We start from the raw sequence: 23,942 nt of genomic DNA, 5'->3' as shown, positions 1-23,942 counted from the left end.
ACTGACAACAGGAAAAAGGCACATAATCCATATTTATTACATTGCTATTCAATGTGTTTGAAAATCCTATTACACTGAACAACACAGTCTCACAGTGTGAAGGAAACAAAGTCTAACCTTGGTCATTGCAAGTCCTCAGTCAGTGCAAGCAAATTAGTCCCAAAATATGAAGATTTAGTCAAGTTTAAATGCAGCCCACTTCCAGCGCTGCTTATTGAATGAATACCATGAGCTCTCACAGTGGTGTGTAAGGAAATGTGCTTCACTGTTTGCTGGGGTTTTTCTCCAGTTAAAGTCAAGTGACAGATTCATCAGGATGATGGTCTCATGTCTTAAGTCAGGTGAGCAGACTCCAAGTTAATTTTCAAGTCTGGCAAGTCCAAGAAATATAGAGTCTCAAATCAGTGAAGACAAGTTTTCCTTTAAGAATCAAATTTGTTGCTACTGGACATCTCTACACTTGGGTCAGATCTTAAGGGAATCAGAACACGTTTAAATAATGAGTACTGCAACACCCCGCTAGACTTTAGAGTAAACACGTTGTGTCAATAACAGCTCCATTAGTTAATTCATAAAAGCCCCATTTGAATATCCAGGATAGACAGACACTACTTTTGCTGTCTGACCTATTTCTTGCTTCCTATGATTTTGGAAGCATTTCTTAAAGTCTGTCAGTGGTATTTTTATTTGTCTTGCTGTTCCAAGGTAGTCAAAGGAGTGTGAAATTAGTTTTTCTGCCAAAAACGATTCCCTTCCAGTTCTGACTTTTCCAGCTCTGACTTTGCCAACTTGTCAGTATTTCTCCTGACAGAAGCAGGTAGTGTTGAATAAACCTGGAATAACACACGTCAAAAAAATCTGCTTCCTTTTCAGCAAAAACAGGAGTTCACTCTGTGGGTGGGGGAGAGATATAGGAGAGGTGGAGAATGACCCAACCTGGGTGTCTATTGTCTTGTGTAGTCTGGGAGAAGATTGGATGATGGGGTGGGTGCAGTTTTCTTTGCGGTGGGGTCAGGTGGGCTGCCCCGGACTCTGTGGGGTGGGGTGGTGCTGCTGCTGTGGGCCCCGATCCGGATGGGCCTGGGCCCTCTTGCCCTGGTGGATTCCAGAGTGTGGGGGTGCCTCCTGGGGTCAGCGGGGGAGCTGGCCCCAGGGAGGGGCCGCTTCCCCCTCCCTTTCTTCCCTCCCCACCCTCAGCTGCCTCCCTCTCCACCACACCTACACACACGCAGGGCTTGGGGTGCAGGTGTGTCACCAGGGTGCAGGCGAGGCACTCCCCCTCTGTCCCCTTCTGGCCGCCTGTGCCTCAATTTTATTCTGCAACCTAGACATCCACATTACTCACACTCTCACATAACACATACATATAGGGCCTTGGGGGTGAGCACGTTCTACAGCATCCAGAGGATGTTCTGTGTATTCAAACCCACCTCTGGCGCTGGTGCCCTACCCTCAATTTTAAATGCATATAGACACTGAGGGTTTTCGGGAGGAGCCGTGCTGCTCTCTGAGAGGAAGCTAGTACCATGCCCTCCTGTGTTTTAAATGCACTTTAGAACAGCACACAGCAACACTACATATCAGCGGGCGGAAGGAGGTTTGGGGTCTTGTGGTCTTCACTCACCCCCTTTCTGTTAACCAGAACGGGGGTGAGTTCCAGCTGGGGGGCTGGGAGGAGGTGCTGGCCGTTGAATTGGGGTCTGAGATGCGGGGCCTCCCTGCTACTGCAGATAAGGAGGCGGCCTGCTTTCCACCCCAGAGAGAAGGGTTACATCTCCTGGGTCTGGGTACGGTTTGCCCCTCTGGGGACGGGGGTACCTGGACCTGGGATATAGAGTATGTTTGGGGAGTGTGAATGTGTGCACAGTGTCTATTTGTGTCTGTCTCCACGTCGGGTGAGTGCCGAGTATTTTTTTGTGTATATGGGGGTGGGAATGCACGTTTGTGTCTGCGTGCGCCTGTTCGTCTGTGTCTATATGTCAGGTTGGGTCTTAGACTCGACCTCTCTGGGAACATCTCAGGCCCTCCAAAGTACGGAGGCCTATCTCCCCTCACCACACTCCATGCCGGTGGCTGACGCCCTCAGACGTTGGTGTGTTGGTGGTCCTTGGTGTCTGGGGCTGGGCGCTCATGCATGTACCGGCTCATTTCTGGTGGCCAATTGGCGGGGCCTGGGGCCTGGCTGGGCCCCTTCCGGGGGGTGGGGTGTCCTCAGGCCTCTGGGCATGAGGCCCGGTCCTCTTTGGCACAGCTGGCTGCCGGCAGAGCCCGCGGGCACGCCACTGCAACCCCCTCTGGCCTCTGCTCCGTGTCTGCTGGGTGACCTCTCGTTTGGGGCTCTACTCAGCTCTTCCCAGGAGGGTGGCATGGTTGCCCCCCTGGTGGTCCTCCTCGGGTCTTCGTATTCTGAGGCCTCTGGATGTCTGGGGCCTGGATCTCCTCCATACCTGCTTCATGCCCTGGGGGACGAGACTATGGCTCCCCACACTCCCTAGCAGATTGTTACATGGAGAAACCTTTGGAATCCAAGCGTGCTGATCCACACAGGTGTACACAGACACAAACTACACCTTTCTTGGCTGCTGCTCAAAGCACATTGTGCGTTGTCGATCTAGCTTGCTGCACAATGATCCAATTGGTAAAGTAAATCCGCTTGGCATCTTTCTTGGCTTTCAGACAACAATTCTGATGGCTAAAGATCCAAACGGGAAAGGCAAAAACAAAACAAAAGAAACACTGGCTTGTATGTCTGCCTTTTTCCACTGTGGCTCACACGACAATCCTGTTGTCAAATTGAGGCTCCTCAACTTACCAGACAGCCAGGCCCAGAGCGCTCTGTGCCATCCTGAATCAGATGTGTTGTGGACCACGAAACATCAAGGATGTTAAGTCAAATGAGGCTATTCGTCTTCCACTGGAGCCTCGTCTCTGATCCTGGTCTGTTTCACATGATCGTGTAGGACTTGTCCAAGCAATGAAATGTTGTTACTGCTGCTTTTAAGTTAAAGGAAAAGTATACATTTTTACTTTTTGTAAGTTTCTATTTTTTTAACTGTTATTTATTTATTTTGTCAAGATTCCAAACACAGCACAGTAAGAGAATCATTTGAATCCACAGGATTTTGCACCTACACAAGGCTGGAATGGGCTACAAGACCATCGTCAAGCAGTGGGATGGTGTCAACAGCTGGTGTGATTTGCAAATGGAGGAACCATAAAATATCCCCCTCAGTCTGGAATTCCACGCAAGATCTCACCTGGTGGAGTTTCAATGAAAATGAGAACGCTGTGGAACCAGCCCAGCACTACTCGGGAGGTGATGTCAAGGCAGCTGGGATCACAGTCACCAAGAAAACCACTGGTAACACACCATGTCGTGAAGGACTGAAACTCTGCAGTGCCCGCAATGTCCCCCTGCTGAAGAAAGCACAAGTTTGCCCCTGAACATCTCAACGATTCAGAGGTGAAAGTGTTGTGGTCAGATAAGACCTGCCTAAGAATGCTGCCCCCACCGTCAAACATGGAGGTGGAAACATTAAGTTTTGGGGTAGTTTTTCTGCCAAGAGGATGGGACAACTGCACCGCATCAAAGGAGGGTGGATGGGGCCATGTACCATCAAATCTTGGGTGAGAACCTCCTTCCCTAGGCCAGGGTATTGAAAATGGGTCGTGGATGGGTATTCCAGCATGACAGTGATCCAAAACACATCGTTAAGGCAATAAAGGATTGGCTGAAGAAGAATATTAAGGTCTTGGAGTGGCTGAGTCAGTCTCCTTAATCCCAAAGAAAATCTGTGGAGGGAGGTGAAGGTTCGAGCTGCCAAACATCAGCCACGAAACATTAATGACATCCTCTGCAAAGAGCAGTGGGACAGCATCCCCCCTGAGGTGTGGGCAAAATTTATAGCCGACTACGATCCACGCCAGACCTCTGTGATTGCCAACAAAGGTTTTGCCACCAAGTATTAAAGCACAGTTTGCAAAGGGATCAAATACTTATTTCATTCATGAAAATGTATAACTTTGTATAACTTATAACTAAATTTATCACTTTCTTGAAATGCATTATTGGTGCTTGTTCTGCCTCTCACTGTTCAACCATTGAAATCATGGACTGATCGTTTCTTTGTTAGCGAGCAAACGTATAAAACCAGCAGGGATTCAAATCATGTTTTCCCCAGCTGAACCTTTTTTTGTGACATACGGGTTCTTAAATACATCAGCGCCATTATGTCTACTGTTCATGCCACTGTACTGTAAACGTGCTCAAATAAGTATCAACATTCATGAGTCAGTGATTTGTCTGAGGCAAAGAGCTGAAATATTGATGGTTAGATGAACAGATGAAAGAGCAAAGCAGTAAGAGAGGCTTGTTGGTTATATTTAGAAGCACATTCTCACTGGGATCTTCAAGCAGGAGTATTTTTGTCTGACTGGAGAGGTTGAATACAGCTTTTGTTGTAGGTTTTTGAGTGATGTTACGATAAGCGTTCACATGCTGTCTGCCTGCTGTTCACTTTAATCTTTGTCTTCAATTCTTTGTTTTTCTTTTTTTTTTTACCAGGCATTATTTGGGCCAGCTTTGACAGGAAACAACAGCTGAGAAATGTGCTTAGTTTAAGATACAAGGAACATTGTGGTGACACACAGTTTTATTAGCTGGTTTGCTCATTGTTCATGTAAGGGATGTATACGGGCATTTCAGCACCAGTGCTTCATTCTTAACAGGTTACACACCTCCCTAATCCATACTGCACAACCTATGGAGCCTATAGGCTTTAAAGAAATGAGTTAAAAGGATGCAACTTGGACTGTTTAGATATTTGTCCGGGTACAGTGAAGAGATGGCACGTTACCACTTTTTTTTATATGTCCGATACCGACACCAATATCATAAATTTGGATATCTGCCGATACTGATATAAATCCGATATAGCGAATTTTATAATCAGTAAAATGTTTTTTTTAATATCTTGCTGCATTTTGTATAAGTTCATACTCAAGTTTAAAAAACAAAACAAAACTAAAGCTATTCTGTTATACCTGTATGCAAAAAATACACTGCACCCAAAATATTTCATAGATCAGCAAAATCTAATAAACTTAAACCTGCTCCATCCTTCCTATTCTGGTATTTTAAAGAGTACTTAGTGGAAATATTAACCCTTTAAGACCTACCATAGAACCAAGTCTGCCAGAGCTTATATCATATTTTTACCTGCTGTGGAGCCATTTTTGGGAGCATTTCAAGTTGCTATACATCAATACAACCATTATAGCCCAGATTTTAATAATATGTGTTCATTAAGTGCATAGTAATTACATAAATTGCAAAAAAGTGCAATAAACTACAAAAAAAATTGAAAATCGTTTTTGTTTTTTTAACATATATTTCTAGTTAGAGAAATTTAAGAGACTTATCCCTCAAAACTGTAAATACAAAAAAGTTGCACAAAATAGTTTCCCACCACAGGAAATTTATTTTGAGTGTCTTCATAGTTTTATTTTTGAAATACACCAATTTTTATACACTGCAGGAAAAACGAAAATAAATATTATACTGCAAATTTGCAAAAAAGCAGCATGTGCATCAAAATAAACTATTTCCAGCAGTGCAATATGAGTCCTAAGCATCCCAGAAACGACACAGAAAGTCATAAAGTCAAAGATAACTTTTAAAAAGACGAGTATAGGCTCTGAGGGCCTGATAGTAAAAAAGACTACATTTCCGCGAAAATGACGTCACTTCCGGTTTTGGGCAGGTAATGGCGGAAATGCAAAAGTTCGCGCTGACGTCTATTCCAACGTAGGAAGTGTTATGAACAGCTGATCGGACCGGCACAGCGTGTTTCTGGAATATTATGTTTTTGTTCCTGCAAGCGCTTTTTATGCAGTTTTTGCAAAGCTTTATGTGGAAGGAAACCGTGACCTAGGACAAGCTGATGGCATAAGATGTGAGTACAACTCCTCCGGTTTCATATGCAAAAAATATTTTTGCGCTAGCTTACGTGGTTGCAGTGCTACTGGGATTTAAAAATAGTTACGCAAAACAGAGCGTGCCCGCTCCGATCGGCTGTAAAGGGTTAAACAACCTAACTAATAGCAGGGCTCTAGAGTGCGACCAATTTGGTCGCAAATGCGACCAAATTTTTCAGTGGTGCGACTAAAAAAAATATTTGGTTGCACCTGTGCGACCAACTGTTCAGGTAACAAAAAAAATAAAAAATCTGCAACCTTCCCTGTGGTCAACAACAGACACACATTGTGCCCCTATCGTGGACTAAACCAATCAGAGATAGTCAGGGGCGGGACCTCTCTGATTGGCCGTGGTCCAGTTGAAAGTGCAGGTGGAAGTGGGAGGTGAGTAGCTTGAATAAAGCGATATCAATTCATTAAATCCTGAATCGACTTTTAAACATAACTGTGTTTTGCCAGAAACGCCAGATTCTCAGATTAAAGCTCACAAAACCATTTCAACAACAACCAAACAGCAAATGAGAGCAGGTACACGGATTCTACACAAAGACGTAAACACAACTTTTTAAAGTTAGGCGTACTGGTACGCCCATGGCAAAAAGTTAGTCTAGAGCCCTGAATAGGGTTACAAACTCCCAGCAAAAAAAAAAAAAAAAGGGAACCACCCCCACTCTCCGCCTCGCGATGCTTAATTGACGTAATCAACTTTAATTTAATGCATGTGTAAAAAAATAAATAAATAAATAAAAATGCACAGAAATCAATTGTTTTTCTACAATATTAAATAGATTCAAAATCTTCTTCAACAGAATTGCAGACTGCACAGATGGTACCTTCCCAAAGGAAAAAGTACTATAGCTTACTAGGGTATAAATTTGACTTAATAGTTCATATACAGTAATGGACTTCTATATATTTTACATCAGATTAAAACTTTGGGTGAAAGATTCAGATAATTATTTATTAAAAGCTCGACAATTTAAATGACAATAAGAAAGAAAAGTATTTCTTTGTGCCCCCCTTTCCCTGTTAATGCCCTATCGGCCCCCCTGGCAAAACTTTGCTAGACCCGCCCCTGCACAGTTACCAGCCGGTGTAGAAAGTAACATTAAATAAATTCTACCAACAGCTGATCAAGCTTAAACGTGCTGCTGTTGTTTAGCGCCTGGTTTCCTCTTTCTGGTGCAAAGTGGGCGATAAATAAACAAGAGAGAAAAGCCAATCAGCTGATCATTGATCAGTTTCATGATTGAAGTAGCAACAGGAGAGGGAGGGAGAGAGGCAGTCGCTGGGAATGCTTTACAAACATTCAGAGATGAACTTACACACTTGCTTTACTTCTCTGGGATAACTGTCTCGGAGATGAAATGCCGGTTTGGAAGCACGTAGTGAGGCTCCAAATGCTCAACCAGACCGCCGACAGGTCTCGCATGCCACAACCGCTCTATCACGAGACGCATACTCCTCTGGCGCGCTAAGGTTATGAGCTGGGTTACACTACGTTGCAGGTTTTGTGATATTGAATGGATCAGATTACATTTTTTATTTCTCTCCGATATCTGATCCAGTAATTTAGGTCAGTATCGGACCGATACCGATACGTAATATCGGATCGGTCCATCTCTAGGCAGAGACTCACAAACACGCAACAAGTAAAAGCTGTTGCAGTAAATGAAGGTACGCATTATTTGGTGATTTCTTTTGGTTCTAGACTTCAGCCATTGATTTTGACTGTGACGGATCCAAGACTTCAAACAGTCCTTATGTATAAAATTATATTAGTTTTTCCAGTTACTTATATAAATACTTTGTATCTAAATAAACAGATTAATATAGTGTTATGCTCAATAAGTTGAATTAAGTCTGCACTTCAGTTATATCTTGATTATTTGTGATCCACTGTGGTGATCCACGTATACAAAAATATGCAAAAAAAACCCTTTCTGTATGTAACACCGGCCAGTTTCTTTGGTTTTAGCTGTTCTGATTCCTTAAATGGAACTATTACTTCAGCTTTTGTTATTTTAACTTTTCACATCAGATGGTTTGTCACACAGTGCAATGAAAAGGCTTGGAAACAGGGCAAGCCCTACAAAATGCAGGCAGGTGACTGGAAGTAGCAAGCTATTCTGTTTGTATTAAAATAAAAATGTCCATGTAAAGGCTCTAACAGGCTGTGATTTTCCAAAAATACAGCCACTGTTGTGACCCTGTTGATCAGCAGTTCTCTCGAGATGCTGCCTGGTTTGAACTAGATGTGGTTTAATGGCAAACACAGGCTGAATCCTATCAACATAATCTATCTTAAATGCTCCATGAACCTAGCTTTGTCACATCGTACTTTTTATTGCACAATTGGCAGCACGGTGGCACGGTGGTTAGCACTGTTGCCGCACAGCAAGAAGTTCCTGAGTTCAATTCCAACATCAGGTCTTTCTGTGTGGAGTTTGCATGTTCTCCCCGTGTTTGCGTGCGTTCCCTCCGGTACTCCGGCTTCCTCCCACCGTCCAAAGACATGCAGCTTGTGGGGATAGGTTAATTGTTTAATCCAAATTGTCACTAGGTGTGAATGTGAGTGTGAATGGTTGTCTGTCCCTGTGTGTTGGCCCTGCGACAGACTGGCGACCTGTCCACGGTGTACCCCGCCTCTCGCCCTATGACAGCTGGGATAGGCTCCAGCGCCCCCCACAACCCTGAAAAGGATGAGCGGAAGTGAATGGATGTATTGCACAATACCAAAGAAATCATATGAGCATAAATTAGGCCTTGTGCTCATTAAAGCTGAATCTCTCTACATTTGTCTTGACCCTTTGAGTCAACAGCAGGGGCTGGCAAGGATTCATTTGTTTCTACCTCAGCTCCCCAACATTTCCTCCAACGCTGACTTCATCCACTTAAAGTGACAACGAATTATTCAAATTAGCATGCCTGGAAAAAATGTTGATAGGCTATTTTTAGCCCCAACAAGTGGCTGGTTGCCAAAATCTGTGGATTTAGAAGGGTTCCCTCTGTGAGCTGGCTGTCATGTCACAGCGAGCAGTATAATGAGGGAGCTAATGCCAGAGAGAACATTCTGTGGTTTTCGGTTTGCAGTGTGGGGTTGGATGTTGCTTGCTAACATCTGTCCTGCATCATCTGTTGGTTCTCAGTAAGCGCTGAAACCAGTCTCTTAGGCTGAGAGACAGCAGCTAATGTTGCATTGTCATTAGTCTGTGCTAACAACAACAAAAACATGTTTTTAGTTCAGGGAGACCGAGGCAGGAAGTGACAGTGAGGGGAAACCCTCTCCCTGCTAAAGAACATGAGCATTCATTTACCCCTCTGCTGCCTCCTCCGCCTCCCATTCTTCTTCCCTTTCTCTCTCCTCATTTGCGATTCACCATCGTGAGCGATCACAAAAAGGAAAAAAGGAACGGTGCTGTTTCCATGGTGGCAGCTGACATGGATGAAGAAAAGTGCAGTCCTGTGTCTGACAAAAACATGCGTTTGGGGAGGACTTTACTGTAATGTAAGATTAATAGACTCTATTTTTGCCATCTCTGATATTCCCCAGGACTCATCACTGTCCTCGCAGCCCCTTGCTCTATTTTTCCCCTGCTTATTTTATAGACACAGGGCTTTCTTTTATTAAATAAAGGCTGAGATGGAAATCAGTTACTTGGCGGTTTAATTATGTATGTGGTACGATGATCTTTAAATGGTCCATTCAGTTAACTACACTGATTAAAGTTGATTTAGCTGCTGTTTGATTTTAGATTGGGAGCTGAATGCGACAGCATGCACAGTGCTCCTACAGGGTGGCCCAGCTAGCAAACAGCAAGCCTAAGAACATACACGAACTGTGTATACAGCTAACGGGCTGGACTCTCCGGATGCAGTCACCCAAAGGTTCTCGATCCCCACAGGGCGAGTGAGCTTTACAGAACTTTAGCTTTAAACTACTTCAAGATTTCAAAATCTTCTATATCGGTGCCAGTTTTCTATACTCTCTCCTTGTCTACTCAGTTCACTTAGCTTTCAGTGTTAGTATTCAGCAGACTGACTACACAGAGTGGACAGCAGCATGTTCAGCGTTTGAAAACAGCATCATTGGAGGATTGTGTCAGTCACTTGGCCTCTTATTCACACTTGAAAGGTCAAACAAGTGAAGAATATCTTCATGTAGACTGAGCCTGTCCTTAAAGAAAGGGCTGCCATCAAACTTGATGTTTCAATTCAAATCAACCCATATGGAAAAGAAATAGTAAAAACTTATATGTGATTACTCATGAAAGTGGCCACTTTCTCATTACTTTCATACATCGTTCCAGTAAGTATCCAAAACATACAAGTTTCATTATATAATTTTTCAAGGGATCTTATATCTGTTTTCACTCTTATATGCTTTTCATACAAGTTTCACACAAGACAGATACAAACTTTATACGATTTATAAATATCTTTTCCATGTGGGAATTTTCACATGAAAGCAGAAAAAGCTGAAATAGAGCCTGTTTGTGATTTGCAAGGGTTGTTTTTCCTCGTCTGATTGTCTGATGTCAACACTAAAACATTAGTTTATTATCAAGATTTGACCCAAATACATTTGGGATGAAACAGAATTTCTGTTTTTTGTTTTTTTAAATGTGTGTGGACACAAGAAGTGACGCAAATCTGACTCTAATGGGATCATGTAACTGGAAGCTCATTGCAAACACGTTTACAAGCTTCTTCCAAACTTTATGAAAAGTGTTTATAGCTCACTAGTTTAAGTTTCAGTAAGGCTACTGACAGTAGCTGCTAGCGGTCTGCTAGTCCTACGAATAAAATCCTAGTGTTAATTGTTCACTTGTTTGCACCTCTTTGCAGGCATCAGTGTAGACCTGTCCACACATGCAGAGCATCAATGTGTCTCGCTGATCAAGCTAACCAAACTTTTATCCAAATATGTTTTTGTTAAATAAACAAATGAATAAAAAAACAAAAAAAAACAATGACAGTTAAAATGTCAAATGTGAACAACTCTTTATAATTTAATTCTCTGTCCATAAAAGACACTTAAAAGTGATTTGTGGCATAGATACATGGAGGTTTTCTAGATATGGAGACAGCTAACGGTTCATCTGGAATATGTGGTCCATCTGTTTTGTCCGTCTCTCTCGCTAGCTGCAAAAATCCCTAATCTGCTCGGATTACAGACTTCCAAAAGTCAGAAAACAAGCAGCTGTGGAATCGGTTTGATTTATGTTTACGAGACTCACTTCATTGGTTACTAGGCAGCGCAAAGAGAGGAAGAAGACAGGGTTAGATACAGCGCTAGACGCTCTCGTCATTATGTAGGTGATCAGTGTCGCTCCCTGGTGTGTTGTCAGAAAAGTGGGTTGTAGTGATGTGAAAGCAAGGAGGGGGAGTTGCTTTGAAGAGACACAACACTACTGAGTGACAGACGGAGGGATGTCTCTGCCCGGGGGTCTCTGCTTCCAGCTGGAGCTAAGCTCAGCGACTGAAGGAGCAGAAAGCTTTGGATGTCTGCACGCTGATCTCTGCCTGATCCAGCTAGAGTAATGCAAGGTAGCCACATATTTACACTGAGAGGATCTGTTTGAACTTTGATCAATTAAATTTGTGTTTAATGGAAAAATGCTTTTATTTTTACATTTTTTTCAACACTGAAATGAAAATGTTGTTGTTGTTGTTTTGCTCACTTCAGAAATAACAAAATATTTAACCATCACCAGCTCACCGAGCTCGAACACACGGAGCAGTTCTAGTATTTATTTGGGAGTCGTGTTTTTGGCTCTCTTTGAGAAATGTCTGGCTCTTTCAGCTGCGAAACCTTCAGTGTGCTCAGCATCTACTTCTGGATGCTGTGTTGTTATGAGTATTATAAATGAAGTATAAATTGAGTTCATCAGAGCTTTTGAAATCTGACTCTAAATGAATCTAATGACTGCAGCAGGTCAGTGCAAGCAGGTGCAGCACATAGATCCGTGTTTCCGTGTGACTTTCACCCAAACTGAAGAACAGACTTCTTGCACAGTCTGCATCACACAGACAGCCATATGATAGTCGTAGCATTCATTCAAACGTTCTCCAAATGCTGATAGGTCCAGTTCAGTTACTCCAGTTGGAGGGGGCGGAGCCTGGCAGACATTAGTTACAGCTGCTGGTGTGAAATGGATGAATCATGAATTTTAAAAAAGACCAACCCTACAGCTGGTCTGAAGTCTGAAACCATTTATGCAGCAGGCGACTGACTCACCTGAAGCCAAGTGGCCATTAGACGAACTGCATATTTATCCCTTTTTCTTCATTACAGTTGGTCACCAGAGGACTGTGGTGCTCACTCCCAGTGGTAGCTGTTATTCTGCCCTCACTGCTACACTCCATACAGTTATGCAGATAGATAAACTCCCCGAACACTGACAGGTGTATCGTCCCTTTTATTGACGCTGCCTTCAATTATCAACAGAGTGAAACTACAAACAGAAGAAATAAGCAATATTCAGTCTATATATTCACACGATAATGCAAATCAGTTGACTGAACTAGCTAACATTGGAAAGAAAGTAAATCTGAATACAGTACACCTTTAACCATAAGAGTGCATAAATAATAGCAAATATAGTTGCATTAACTCTTGTTCAACTTAAATACTCATAAGCGATGCTTTCTGTAAAACAACGAAGAGGATGGATGTAGATGTTTATCAGAACAACATGCTGAGTCAGTCTTTTCTCAAAGTATGCTGCATTACTAACTCTACAGCTAATAACAAACAAATCTTGGCATGAAAGAACTGTAGTGACTCTTGCTGGTGGGAAGAAGAACTACACCAGCACAGCTGTTCACCACTGGGATAAAGTTCATTGACTTGGTAACTGCCCATTTTGTGTTACAATGTCATAAATCTCATGTAATGTTGGATTGGACTAAAGAGCTAGTGGAGTAGCAGCAGAGCCAGAGGGATCAGGTGTCTCGAGGTGAATGCACCCTCCCAGTACATGCTATCTTTGCATACTGGGAGTTAGGGCTGCGACTATGTGGACGTGCAGTTTAAGCTGAGACATGGAAAAGCCCTGAAACTGAAATTATAACCAGACAATCAGAAGAGAAACACAAGACAGCTCACATACAGGCTCAAACCCCACAGGTTTCATCATGTCAGTGTGCACACGCGTGTGTGCATGTGTCTGACTTCCTCTCAGACTGTGTTAGCACCTCCAGGGTCCCCTTAGCTTCATCATGTCATAACAGCTTTACAGGGGCCTTCACCATCACAGTGGTGGATGGTGGTCTCGGGTCCAGGGACCGAACACAGAGCTTCCACTCATAGTGTCAAACAGATGGTGGACGTGAGGACAGCAAGCGTGCTGATTGGCCAAGCCAGCAGGGCAGTTTCTGAAACAGAGCCTGAGCAGCGCGGTGAGCTGGTTGTGTCTGTGCATGTGAATGTGGGGGATTTTTCACTGGGAGACTGCCAAGATTTGTCCATCCTACGTGTTGCTGTGCCAGTATACAAACAAATGTATTGTCCATTAGAGTCGTTCTGTTTTTAGCTCTATGACTGAGACCCAAAGCTACCGGGATTTACAGAGAATATCTCAAATCGTGGGGTTTAAGACATTTATCGTCACAACGGACTGTAAATGTCTTTCCAGACTGGCAGCTAATAATCATGGATCTCTCCATGACAGTTCAGCAGTACTGCAACCTCTGACACACGTTGAGCTCTTGCACTGTAGAGGATGTAGTTTTGTCTCTGTGGTATTTACTACATTTCCGCTATAATAAATCCAACTGCTGTCTGATCACTATTACAAATGGAAGCACCTGACCCAGTATGCATAGATGGAGGTGGTGAATCAAACACAGTCCAAAGTGTTTCTGTTTTTTAAAACCATGTACTCGAGCGAGAACACAGCAGATGTGATGTGCAGAGTAGACGAAGCCTTGACTTCATGTTTAAATCAGGACAAGGCTTTCTTTCATGTATCAACCCTGACTGCAGAAAGCTGTGGAGTCCACACACACTGGTGTTGAATGTGACATCTGTTGTGCTACTAGGCCAAAGGCAGTTGTGATGCACTGGAAGCTGGTGTGTTTGCAGCAGTTTGATCTGGCATTTTCCTCGTGTCTCTTCTCCTGGCTGTGGACAGCGAGAAGAGACACGAGGCAGAAATGTCAGGTGAAAAATTGTGTGATTATGTGGATGGCTTCCACGGTTCAAGTCTGACAACTATCAGACCCCATCAGGGTTTGGGGAGGTGATGGGGCTGCTGACAGAAACTCCTAATGAATCACTCTGTTTGTACAGTGCGTCTAACAGAGGTACTACATGGATGACTTGACATCTCCTGCTTTTCATTTCTCAGTCATTATGAAATCCTGGTTTCATGATGCTGCTTATGGTTTTTCTGAATAATCAGAGTTAACACTAGGGATGGGTATCGTTTAGGTTTCATCCGATACCGGTGCCAAATCGGTACTTTTGAAACGGTGCCGGTGCTTAAACGGTGCTCAAACCGGTGCTTAAAGAATGGAGAACACAAAATTGGTCCAAAAACCTCTCATGTTCAGCTGTTTTTTGTAAAAAGATAACAATGTTAGCCTTTTCTGCATCTATGGGGCATATATGGTATCACTCTTGGCTGGAAGCAGTGCTTAAACAATGGAAAAAACACAAACTTTGTCCAAAAACCTCTCATGTTTAACTGTTTTCCACTTTTTCTTTGGTCATTTTAGCCTTTGTGGCCAGGGTGAAGGGAGTATCTGCCATCAAACAAGAAGACAGCCGCATGTAGCTATGATGGTGTTTGCTAGTTCACCTTACATGCATTAATGTAATAACGTGGTTAGCCTACTCAACGTAAATTACACACGAACAACATGAAGCTACTCACGCAGAGAAGAACGGCTGCTGCTGCATCATCATCCTCATCATTCTGCTACACTGGCAGGGCTAGGGGCCAGGACTCTCCTCTTCGGGTTTTTGGGGGATGTTGCATAACAGGCAACCCACCTGCAGTAGATGTGCTCGGTGTGAGGTCTCGCAGCAAGCTATCAAATACGGCGCATTTCTGGGCTTTTAAAAAAAACACTATGCGTCGCCAGGTGTTTCATCGGATTTGAGGTGTTACCTCCTTTGACAGTATCACAGTATCAGCTTAAAGCACTTGTTGCTGCTGAGTTTGCATCTTTTGCTGTGAAGTACAGCCAGACTTTGACCGCTTCGCCTTGGACATTTTTAATCTGTAGCTCTGCTCTAACAGAACGTACGTACCTGGCCCCGCCTACTATCCTCGGAAACGTAAAGTGATTGGCTAGAAGTGTATCACAGCTCAGGAAAAAAAAGCACCGAAATAAAGCACCGAAATGTGCGCTGCTTTTCGGTCTGGTTACTACCGTTTATGTCAGAACCGGTGCCATCATGGCACCGGACACCGGTACCCATCCCTAGTTAACACTACATCATAAAATAATAAAATAAAGTCTTTCCTGAAGCAGACAGTTCTTCCTCTGAGTGGCAGATAGGGAACCAAGCCTAACGTGATGCAGCAGTGATATGAAAGCATTCAGCTCAGACACAATAAAATAACACAAAATCAGCGCCTGAGCAACATGAAGGTCTCATCTTTTTCCAAGCCACTTGTTGATATTCAGTAAGAACAAACGGCTGCATATATATTGTAAGGGGAGAGAAAGATATGCTTGAGATTTCAGTCATGCTTAAAGCAATGCCAAAGGTTATTGCTGTGCTAGTTGCCCTTGGAGACCAAGATGCTCAATTCAGTCTGCAGAATAAATCCACTGGACAAACAGAGCAAACAACACAGTGATGATGTTTTGTTTTTTTTGTTAGTGTGTTAAAAACACCAAATCAGCTTCAGAGGCACCTTTGAGATTCATCGTGTTTAGACCAAGAGTGCATTCAATCATAGAGACCATGTTAGAGTTCACTGATACAACAGCTCTGGTCCTTTAGTAGAACTGATGGATGTTTCCTTTTTGAGGGGAATTTTTCAATGCAGGAGATTAAAAAAAGGCCATATTCCTAATTTGTTTTTCATACAGTGTTCTGTAGTAGAGCCCTCCTGATTAACTGGACTGGTAAACTGGTAAAATAAAATCTAAATAATCTATCGATCCATTTTCTCACACTTATCCAACATGATGGCAGAAAAGGAGCCACTGTCCCCCCATTCTCTCTTCACACATAATGAAGAATGTTTCATACTTAATGTTTTTTAATTGATCAGCACAAGAATTAGACAAAAAATATAATTAGACAAAGATAACCCGAGGAAAATCAAAATCCAGCTTAAGTGAAAAGTTATTCAAACTACTTTATTAAGGGAACAGCTTTGAAAAACTGCATGTTGTATTTACTTGGGTTCTTTTTTTACTTTGTCTAATTTTATAATGTGTTTAATGAACTGAAACATCGACGTGTGACTGTAAGGAAGAGGACTGCCTTACTATTATTTATATTATAATCTGTATAGCACTTTAGAGAACACCTTGCACTTTATTAAAGGCACCTTATCAAGCACTTCATTTAGCATCGCACTTTCAGCATGGATTTGCACAGTTAAACATTTGCACACAAGAAGTTTAATTGAATATTTACTGGGAATTTCAAAATCAGTTGCTAGCCTTGTTTCAGATCCTGCACAGCTGCTCTTCATCTAGGAACGTGGTGGTGTCTGTGAGGAGAAAGGAATGGTGATTGAGAGAACATAAGCTTTTACCAGTAAGGAAACCTGTGTTCTCTCCAAGGTGTTTGGGCAAATGTTTCCCCGGGGTCCAGACACCATTTAAAGGTTCCGGGAGAGACCATGGGTTAAGGGAGTGTGGGGAATCCTTTGTGCTTGGGTTTTTGGGGTTTTATAATATTGGGTTTGGTGTAGGATTAAAGTCTATAATATTTATTAAATGTGAAATGTATGTATTTATTTATTTATTCAAATTGGTATATTGTATACTGTGGTGGAAGGTTGGGATTTAAGAATTCACCTGTGAGTGGAATAATGGTTTAGTCTGTGACAGCTGAAGGTATTTAAGGCTGCCAGCTCTCATTAGAGAGGGTTGATTGTGCTGTGAAGAAGCTCAAGAGTGAATTGTTTTTAAGGAGAGCTGTATGGCAAATAAATATAAGTTTGTTCCACTAAAATTGTCCCGTTTCTCACTGTAAATCCAGCTGCTAAGGGCTGCCTTGTTATAGTGACAAATAAGCAAATAGTTTTTGTCAGCAGTATTGGTGGACATACTTTTTCTACTGTCAAATCTACAGTCTCTACCCCATGTGCACGTGACGTGGCAGCCGTACATGAAGGTCACAGGTCGTAGCTCCTCAGCAGCCGTTATCACTGTGTCTGAAAAACTCTCTGAAGAAGCATGCCACACAAAGGGAGCTCGTCCTCTGGCTAAATTAGATCTGCATTGTTCAGAAATCGACTGAACAGTGTGTGTGTGTGTGTGTGTGTGTGTGTGTGTGTGTGTGTGTGTGATGCTCCCTGTGCTGGCTTTAAACAGCGACTCATAGAAGCACAGGACTTCTTCATCATGCAGAGTGCATGTGCTGCAATCACATGATAAGTTAGCACTTTTGCATTTTTAACACCTACCATAAATAACCTTGTGAGGCTGTGTGTAAACAGGGGCATCAGTGCTACACCAGCATGTGAGTGTGAGTTCAGGTCCAGCTGCTGTACTGTGACGTGATCCAGCTTTTAAAGGCTGCTGTATGCTACATCCTTTCTCTACAGACGTGAACACATCAGAATTACATCCCAGCATGAGACAGAACTAGTCATTAGTTGGCGCAGCATCCACACAGCTACAGGAAACAGCTCAGGCTGCTCGTTTCAGCCAATGTCATGATAAGACAGAGATGGTGAAATAAAGACATCATAAAAGAAACACAGGAAAAAAGAATGAATTTTGAAGTAGTGAATTTTTCCATTTTTCTGTTTAATGTACACAAAGAAGCGACTACAAAACAAACAAAACAAACAAACACTGTGAAAATTTAAAAGAGCTTCCACAGGAGCTCTGACCTATCGGGGCATGCAAACTGGAGCTATGGTGGCATCCTGTGGTGCTGGCAAAGGATTGTTTGGTCCTGCTGGTTAGCATGTTACAGTGCATGCCACATATGCTCCATCAGATTCAAATCTGCAGTTTCAAAGCTGGGTCAACACCTTGGCGGGGTGCAGTGTCTTGCAGGCACAGGCTGCTACCATGGGTTGGTGCCTGTCTTTGGTAGGGTTAAATGTAAAAATAATATCTACACGTACAGCAGTAGTCTTAGATTTCTAGCAATACATTGCATTCTAATAACGTGATCAGTATTTGTCATGTTGCCTGTTGTGGTTGTGGCTGATAAGCACACTTGTAAACCCTGTAAACCAGCGGTCCCCAACCTTTTTTGCGCCACAGACCGGTTTATGTCTAACAATATTTTCATAGACCGGCCTTTCAGGTGTCGCAGATAAATATAACAAAATAAAACCAGTACCGGTACCAAAAAATGTATTCATAACACACAGGAAAAGACCCAGGGAAACAGAGTTAATGATAAAAATGATTAAAAAAATAACGCTAAAAACCGATAAAAACCTAAAACCCATGAATTTCACACCTGAGCCTCAACTCTCGCACGGCCCAGTACTGGTCCGTAGCCCGGGGGTTGGAGACCGCTGCTCTAAACCACAAAAACAAACTTTTTACTCATTCAGCTCTCAAAAACTACGCTTATATTTTGTATTCAAACCGTGCATGACGTGAAAACCCGTCTCAGTTGTTTAGATCTTGCATTTTGGAATCCTTCAAACAGTTTGGACAGACTCAGCCACGGCCCTCGAGAGGGAGCATTATTCTTCTGAATGATGTTTATTTTTGCAGCAGGTATCAGAATTTGATTGCATCCAGATTGAGTCCGATGATTTGCTTAATTTCTTAGCAAAATCAGAGTAAAATCCTTCACATGCAGTGCACTGTACTGCAGAGATTTATTGTGTTAGTTCAGAAGTGACATCCCACTGCAGCAATGGCGTCTTGTTTACCTTCGCCTACAGCTTGGATCAGTCTGTAGTAGAGGAAAAATAAACTCATAGCCCAATGTCAGAGGTGGGAACTGAACAGCCTTGTTATATTGCCTCTGTCAAACTTTTTACAGCACTTTCTGCATATCTATCTACATATACTATATAATCAACAATCTCAAAATACATATAAACTGAGTAATCCACAGTACATGGTGTTTAGTGATACCGACTTATCCCCACACACTGTGCTGAGGCTTTAACTTTGTGCCATTGAAAGTGTATGAACAAAAACACTTACAGGGTAGTAAAGATACATAAAGAGAGGCACTTGAGTGAATGCACACACACAGTTCAGGATCACAGTAACCCAAATAGTGGCAATGATATTTATGAGAGCGTGTGAGTCATGCAATCCAAAACAAGGCAGAGTGTGAAACGACTTCTTTAGAGCACAGTAGGTAGAGCACACCAGTGGAGGGACTGTGGGAGGATGGTGGAGAAGCAGCATACCAGGCTGTAAATCTGCTCCATCTAGCTCTTAGAGAGGGTTGAGCATGTCTTCTTCCACAGCAGCTCAATGTCTGGATTTGAGCTCAGGAAGCTGTTTCCATTAAGGATTTGCAAAATATGTCAAAAACATGAAGTAAAATAGCTTGGGAAATTATCGATGTTACTTTAATAACATGCAGACTCCCTCTGGGAAAATGAATAGATTGCTAATGCCAAACTGATGTCAATGATATTTTTATCGTAGATCTATAGATTTAGACTTTACCACTGTGCAACAAATTTCTATCTGCTCAAGGATGTCCAGTAAGGTACGCTACCAGTGAATGAGTTAAGAACAAGTCTGCAACTGGGTGCCAGTTAACCTATTATAGCATAGCAATTTACTATTGACCTTTCAAATAATACTGCATCTTACAGGGTTTGATAAGGTATGGCATTTTCCCAGTTGCCATACGTCACATCTTACTCCAAAGACGATTGCTTAGCACTAACATAAGTGACAGAAATAAGGCCAAAGTCAGTCGATCTATAATTAAGATGATCATTTTTTATAACGTGTTGCTAATAGACATGCCCAGATGTATTAGAGATCAGGGTTTGAACATCCTACAGCAGAATAGCCTTTTTAATTTGCCCTGTAAGCTTTGAGCTATTGGCTCTAGACTAATATAGTAACAGCAGCTAAACTATGAGGTCAGAATGAAGTATGTTTTTGAGAGCGGGTGTGTAACTCAATATGCAAAACCAAATGAAGAGATTCCCCGTCACCTTTCTCCACTGGGTTTGAAGTCTACTGGGCCTTTCTTGCTTTACTAGACTGGATCTGCATTCCCAGATTGAGTCTCCGCTCTTCAAAATGATGCAAATGTAATAAACCTGTTGTAGTTTGTCCCTTTCTCATGAGAACACTTAATGAAGGATTTTGGTGTCAAATCTATCCTAAATAGTATAGGAAGCCATGGTTGAAATGAAATGTAATGGCGATAATGTGTTTTTCTCTATTTTGTCTTCTTTCTCTTAGTTTATTGCCTTCGTGTCTTTGTTCTTCATCCTGGTTTCCATTACCACCTTCTGTTTGGAGACTCATGAGGCTTTCAACAAAATCATCAACAAGACTGATGTGGCGCGAGACAGCAACGTGACCGACTCAGGTCCACAGTATGAGATCGAAACGGATCCTGCTCTTACGTATGTGGAAGGTGTTTGTGTCTTCTGGTTCACCATTGAGTTCCTGGTGCGTGTGACCTTCTGCCCAGTCAAGTTGGAGTTTTTTAAGAGTCTTCTTAACATCATCGACTTCGTGGCTATCTTGCCTTTCTACTTGGAGGTTGGGCTGAGCGGCCTTTCTTCAAAGGCTGCCAAGGATGTGTTGGGTTTCCTCAGGGTGGTTCGTTTTGTTCGTATTCTGCGTATCTTCAAGTTAACACGACACTTTGTGGGACTTAGAGTACTGGGCCACACGTTACGGGCTAGCACCAATGAATTCCTGCTGCTCATCATCTTCCTGGCATTGGGAGTGTTAATTTTTGCCACAATGATATACTATGCCGAAAGAATCGGCGCCAAGCCCAATGATCCCACGGCTACCCTCCACACTAAGTTCAAGAACATCCCCATCGGCTTCTGGTGGGCCGTGGTAACCATGACAACACTGGGATATGGTGATATGTATCCAGAGACCTGGTCAGGTATGGTCGTGGGCGCATTATGTGCTTTAGCTGGTGTGCTGACGATAGCCATGCCTGTGCCCGTTATCGTCAATAACTTTGGGATGTACTATTCTCTGGCTATGGCCAAGCAGAAGTTACCCAAAAAGAGGAAGAAACATATCCCTCAAGCAGTGCAGGGAGGGTCCCCCACCTACTGCAAAGCTGATCTCAACACCACCTGCAACAGTACTCAAGGTGACCTGTGCCACGTCAAAGGGAGCAGGGTACTAGAACGCAACCGTTCAGGTAAGACCATATGTTTAGACAAAGGTCATATGGAAAACAGAACTAAGATGCTTTGTTTAACAGTTAATTCAGATTACACTGAAGGGGGTTGTTTATGTAGTGACAATGAAGAGAATTCATGAGGGACTTCCTTTCAGTTAGAAAGCCGTGGCCATCTGACAGATTCTACTGATTTCCCCATGTGACCCATAAGCTCCAAAGCAGTTTCCCTACAGATGACTGAGCTGTTTTTACAGCACCAATGCCAAAGGTACAGAGAGTGGGAGATAAGCATTCAGACTCCTTGTTTCCAAGTGTTTCTTCCTGTAAGGATTGCTCATTTGGTGCTCAGACCGTAGGTGGCTGTTTTTCCCTCCAGTACCATATCAGTAATTGACTCTGACACATCTTATATTGATGGAAATTAATGTTGACCTCTGTATACTTGCTTTCTTTCAATTCTAATACAGACATTCCTCAGGGTTGGTGCTCCCTACTATCTGTTTATTAAGTCCCTGAAACTTACATTTAATAACCGCAGAATATTTCATGATTCATTGACTGGATGCACAAACAGAATCATTCTGCCGTAGTCACCTCTCGGATTTTCTCAAAGGTCATTTAGAATTTAAGGCTGCAAAGATACTTTCCTCTCATGTGTCCTTTAGATAGGACATATAGATACCAGCTTTGTACTGAGTCTGATAGTTCATACAACCCCCAACCCTATGACATCAGAATATGTTGTTGTTTTAACTGTTGTTGGTAATGGCACACATATTTCTTTTCCAAATCATACAACTTGTTCTGAACAATTACATATTTTTGCAGTTTTTAAATCAAACAATCACAGTGTAATCAAAGTACAGAATTGTAGCTTTTAATTCAAAGAGTTTTACAATAATGTTTGCATTTACTGTTTATGAATCACAGCCATAGTTCCCATTGTCAGAGGCTCAAAGTAATTGGACAAACTAACATAATTTTAAATGAAAGGATTCAAAACAGTCCTTTCAAGTCTGGAGCCCATGGATCTCATTACATGTATATTTCCGCCACTGAGATGCTCTGCTAGGTCTTTATTTAATTGCCACTCGTTTGTAAGTTGTGCCTTCAGTTTTTGGTTTTGCTTTTTTGGGGGAGGGGCTCCTTGCACTGATGTCTCTTTGGATCAAATATAGAGAATTCACCTGTCCAGGTAACATATATGCGAGTTAATTCATTGGAGCCATGAAGGTGCATCTGAAATTAAGACTATGTCAAACAATTGACTCTAATTCCTGAACAGATAATACAGTTTTTGCACCCGTTCAGTTAAAGTCTGCACCAATCACGTCTTCACTGTTTGATTTAAAATCTAATACGTTTGAGGGCACAGATGTATAAATCTGTGTAGCTATGGTAATTGCTAATGCTCCACACTGGTGTTATTTGTTCTTGATACTTTTTCATATTCACCATCCCCCCCAAAAATTGATATGATTCTCCTGCAAAGGGAAACACTGCTATACCAAGGACCTCCACTGTCATCCACAAACTATTAGAACCACGTAAATGTACCAGCCCTTCAATTTTATTACATATTTAATCATAAAAATTGACATGGCCAATTGTGAAACTGTCAGTACGTGTCTTTAGTCCCCAAAGAGGAGCTCTATGACTGCCAGAGCATGTAGTTACACGTTAAGAAGAATGTATTAGCCTGATCTCCTTCCTAATAATGGATGGAAAATGTCACTCAAATACACAGTCATAGCTCTTTTATATAGACAAGGCAAAAACGACATCAGGTTTTGGCTCTATGAATTATGCTGTTTGGCAGGGTTTTCCTTTTTGGGTAAGAATGGAAACATCAGTCTCACCTGTATCTTTTCACAAGGTTAAAGTAAAAACAGATTTCTTGAAATCTTTGAAATCCACAGAGTGTCGTTATTCCATGGATTCAGATCGTAGTTTCTTTCTGTTGAAGGCAGACGTGAGGATTGTAGTTTCATTGCTTGGTAACTTCTTCTGTTGTCATGTCTATGAGGGAAAAGTACCACAAAATCATCAGCTTGGTGTAAATTGCATGAATGAACAAAAGCAAATATGGATGTGCAAATGGATTTTTCTCTCAGTTCTGTCTGTAGACTGCAGCGGGGGCAGCGACCTCACCATGTCTCCTGAGGAGAGGGTTCCCATGCGTAGGTCCAGCACCCGAGAACAGGACCGCCGGAGTGGGGGGACCTGTTTCCTGCTTGCTGCCAGTGATTACACCTGCCCTGCAGACGGAGGGATACGAAAGACAGGTAGTTTAACTGATATGTAAAATTTCACTTTTTTAATGTCATTTAATTCACCATCGAATTAGAACATTGTGATGTGATTTTATAAAGTATTCTAAAAAGCATGCAGATCTGTTGTTTATTGGGAAATCATTGTCAAATCCACGCTTGCTGTTGTGCACTGCTACTGATTAGTTGCTTGAATCATCAGTCATCATTAGTAAAGTTCA

The 23,942-nt window shown here is 42.4% G+C and overlaps 1 protein-coding gene across 5 annotated transcripts in view; it reads left to right on the top strand.

The window, feature by feature from the left end:
- kcnc2 (potassium voltage-gated channel, Shaw-related subfamily, member 2) overlaps nucleotides 1–23,942 on the top strand; it is a 121,617-nt gene that overhangs the window by 89,225 nt on the left and 8,450 nt on the right. For all 5 annotated transcript variants that reach the window (XR_015125778.1, XR_015125777.1, XM_086269657.1 and 2 more), the window contains exons 2-3: nucleotides 20,536–21,469; nucleotides 23,566–23,736. Coding sequence is in view for 3 of the 5 variants with exons in the window: in XM_086269657.1 (XP_086125783.1) it covers nucleotides 20,536–21,469; nucleotides 23,566–23,736 (1,105 nt within the window). In the remaining 2 variants the exon portion in view is untranslated. The remainder of the gene's footprint in view (nucleotides 1–20,535; nucleotides 21,470–23,565; nucleotides 23,737–23,942) is intronic.

The sequence above is a fragment of the Aulonocara sp. 'chitande type north' Nkhata Bay genome, linkage group LG17 (genome assembly GCF_057382095.1).
Source record: "Aulonocara sp. 'chitande type north' Nkhata Bay isolate Kocher_YH1m ecotype deep benthic linkage group LG17, A_spYH_male_GT1.1, whole genome shotgun sequence".
Classification (NCBI taxonomy): domain Eukaryota; kingdom Metazoa; phylum Chordata; class Actinopteri; order Cichliformes; family Cichlidae; genus Aulonocara; species Aulonocara sp. 'chitande type north' Nkhata Bay.
This window is presented reverse-complemented; position numbering and strand designations above follow the sequence as displayed.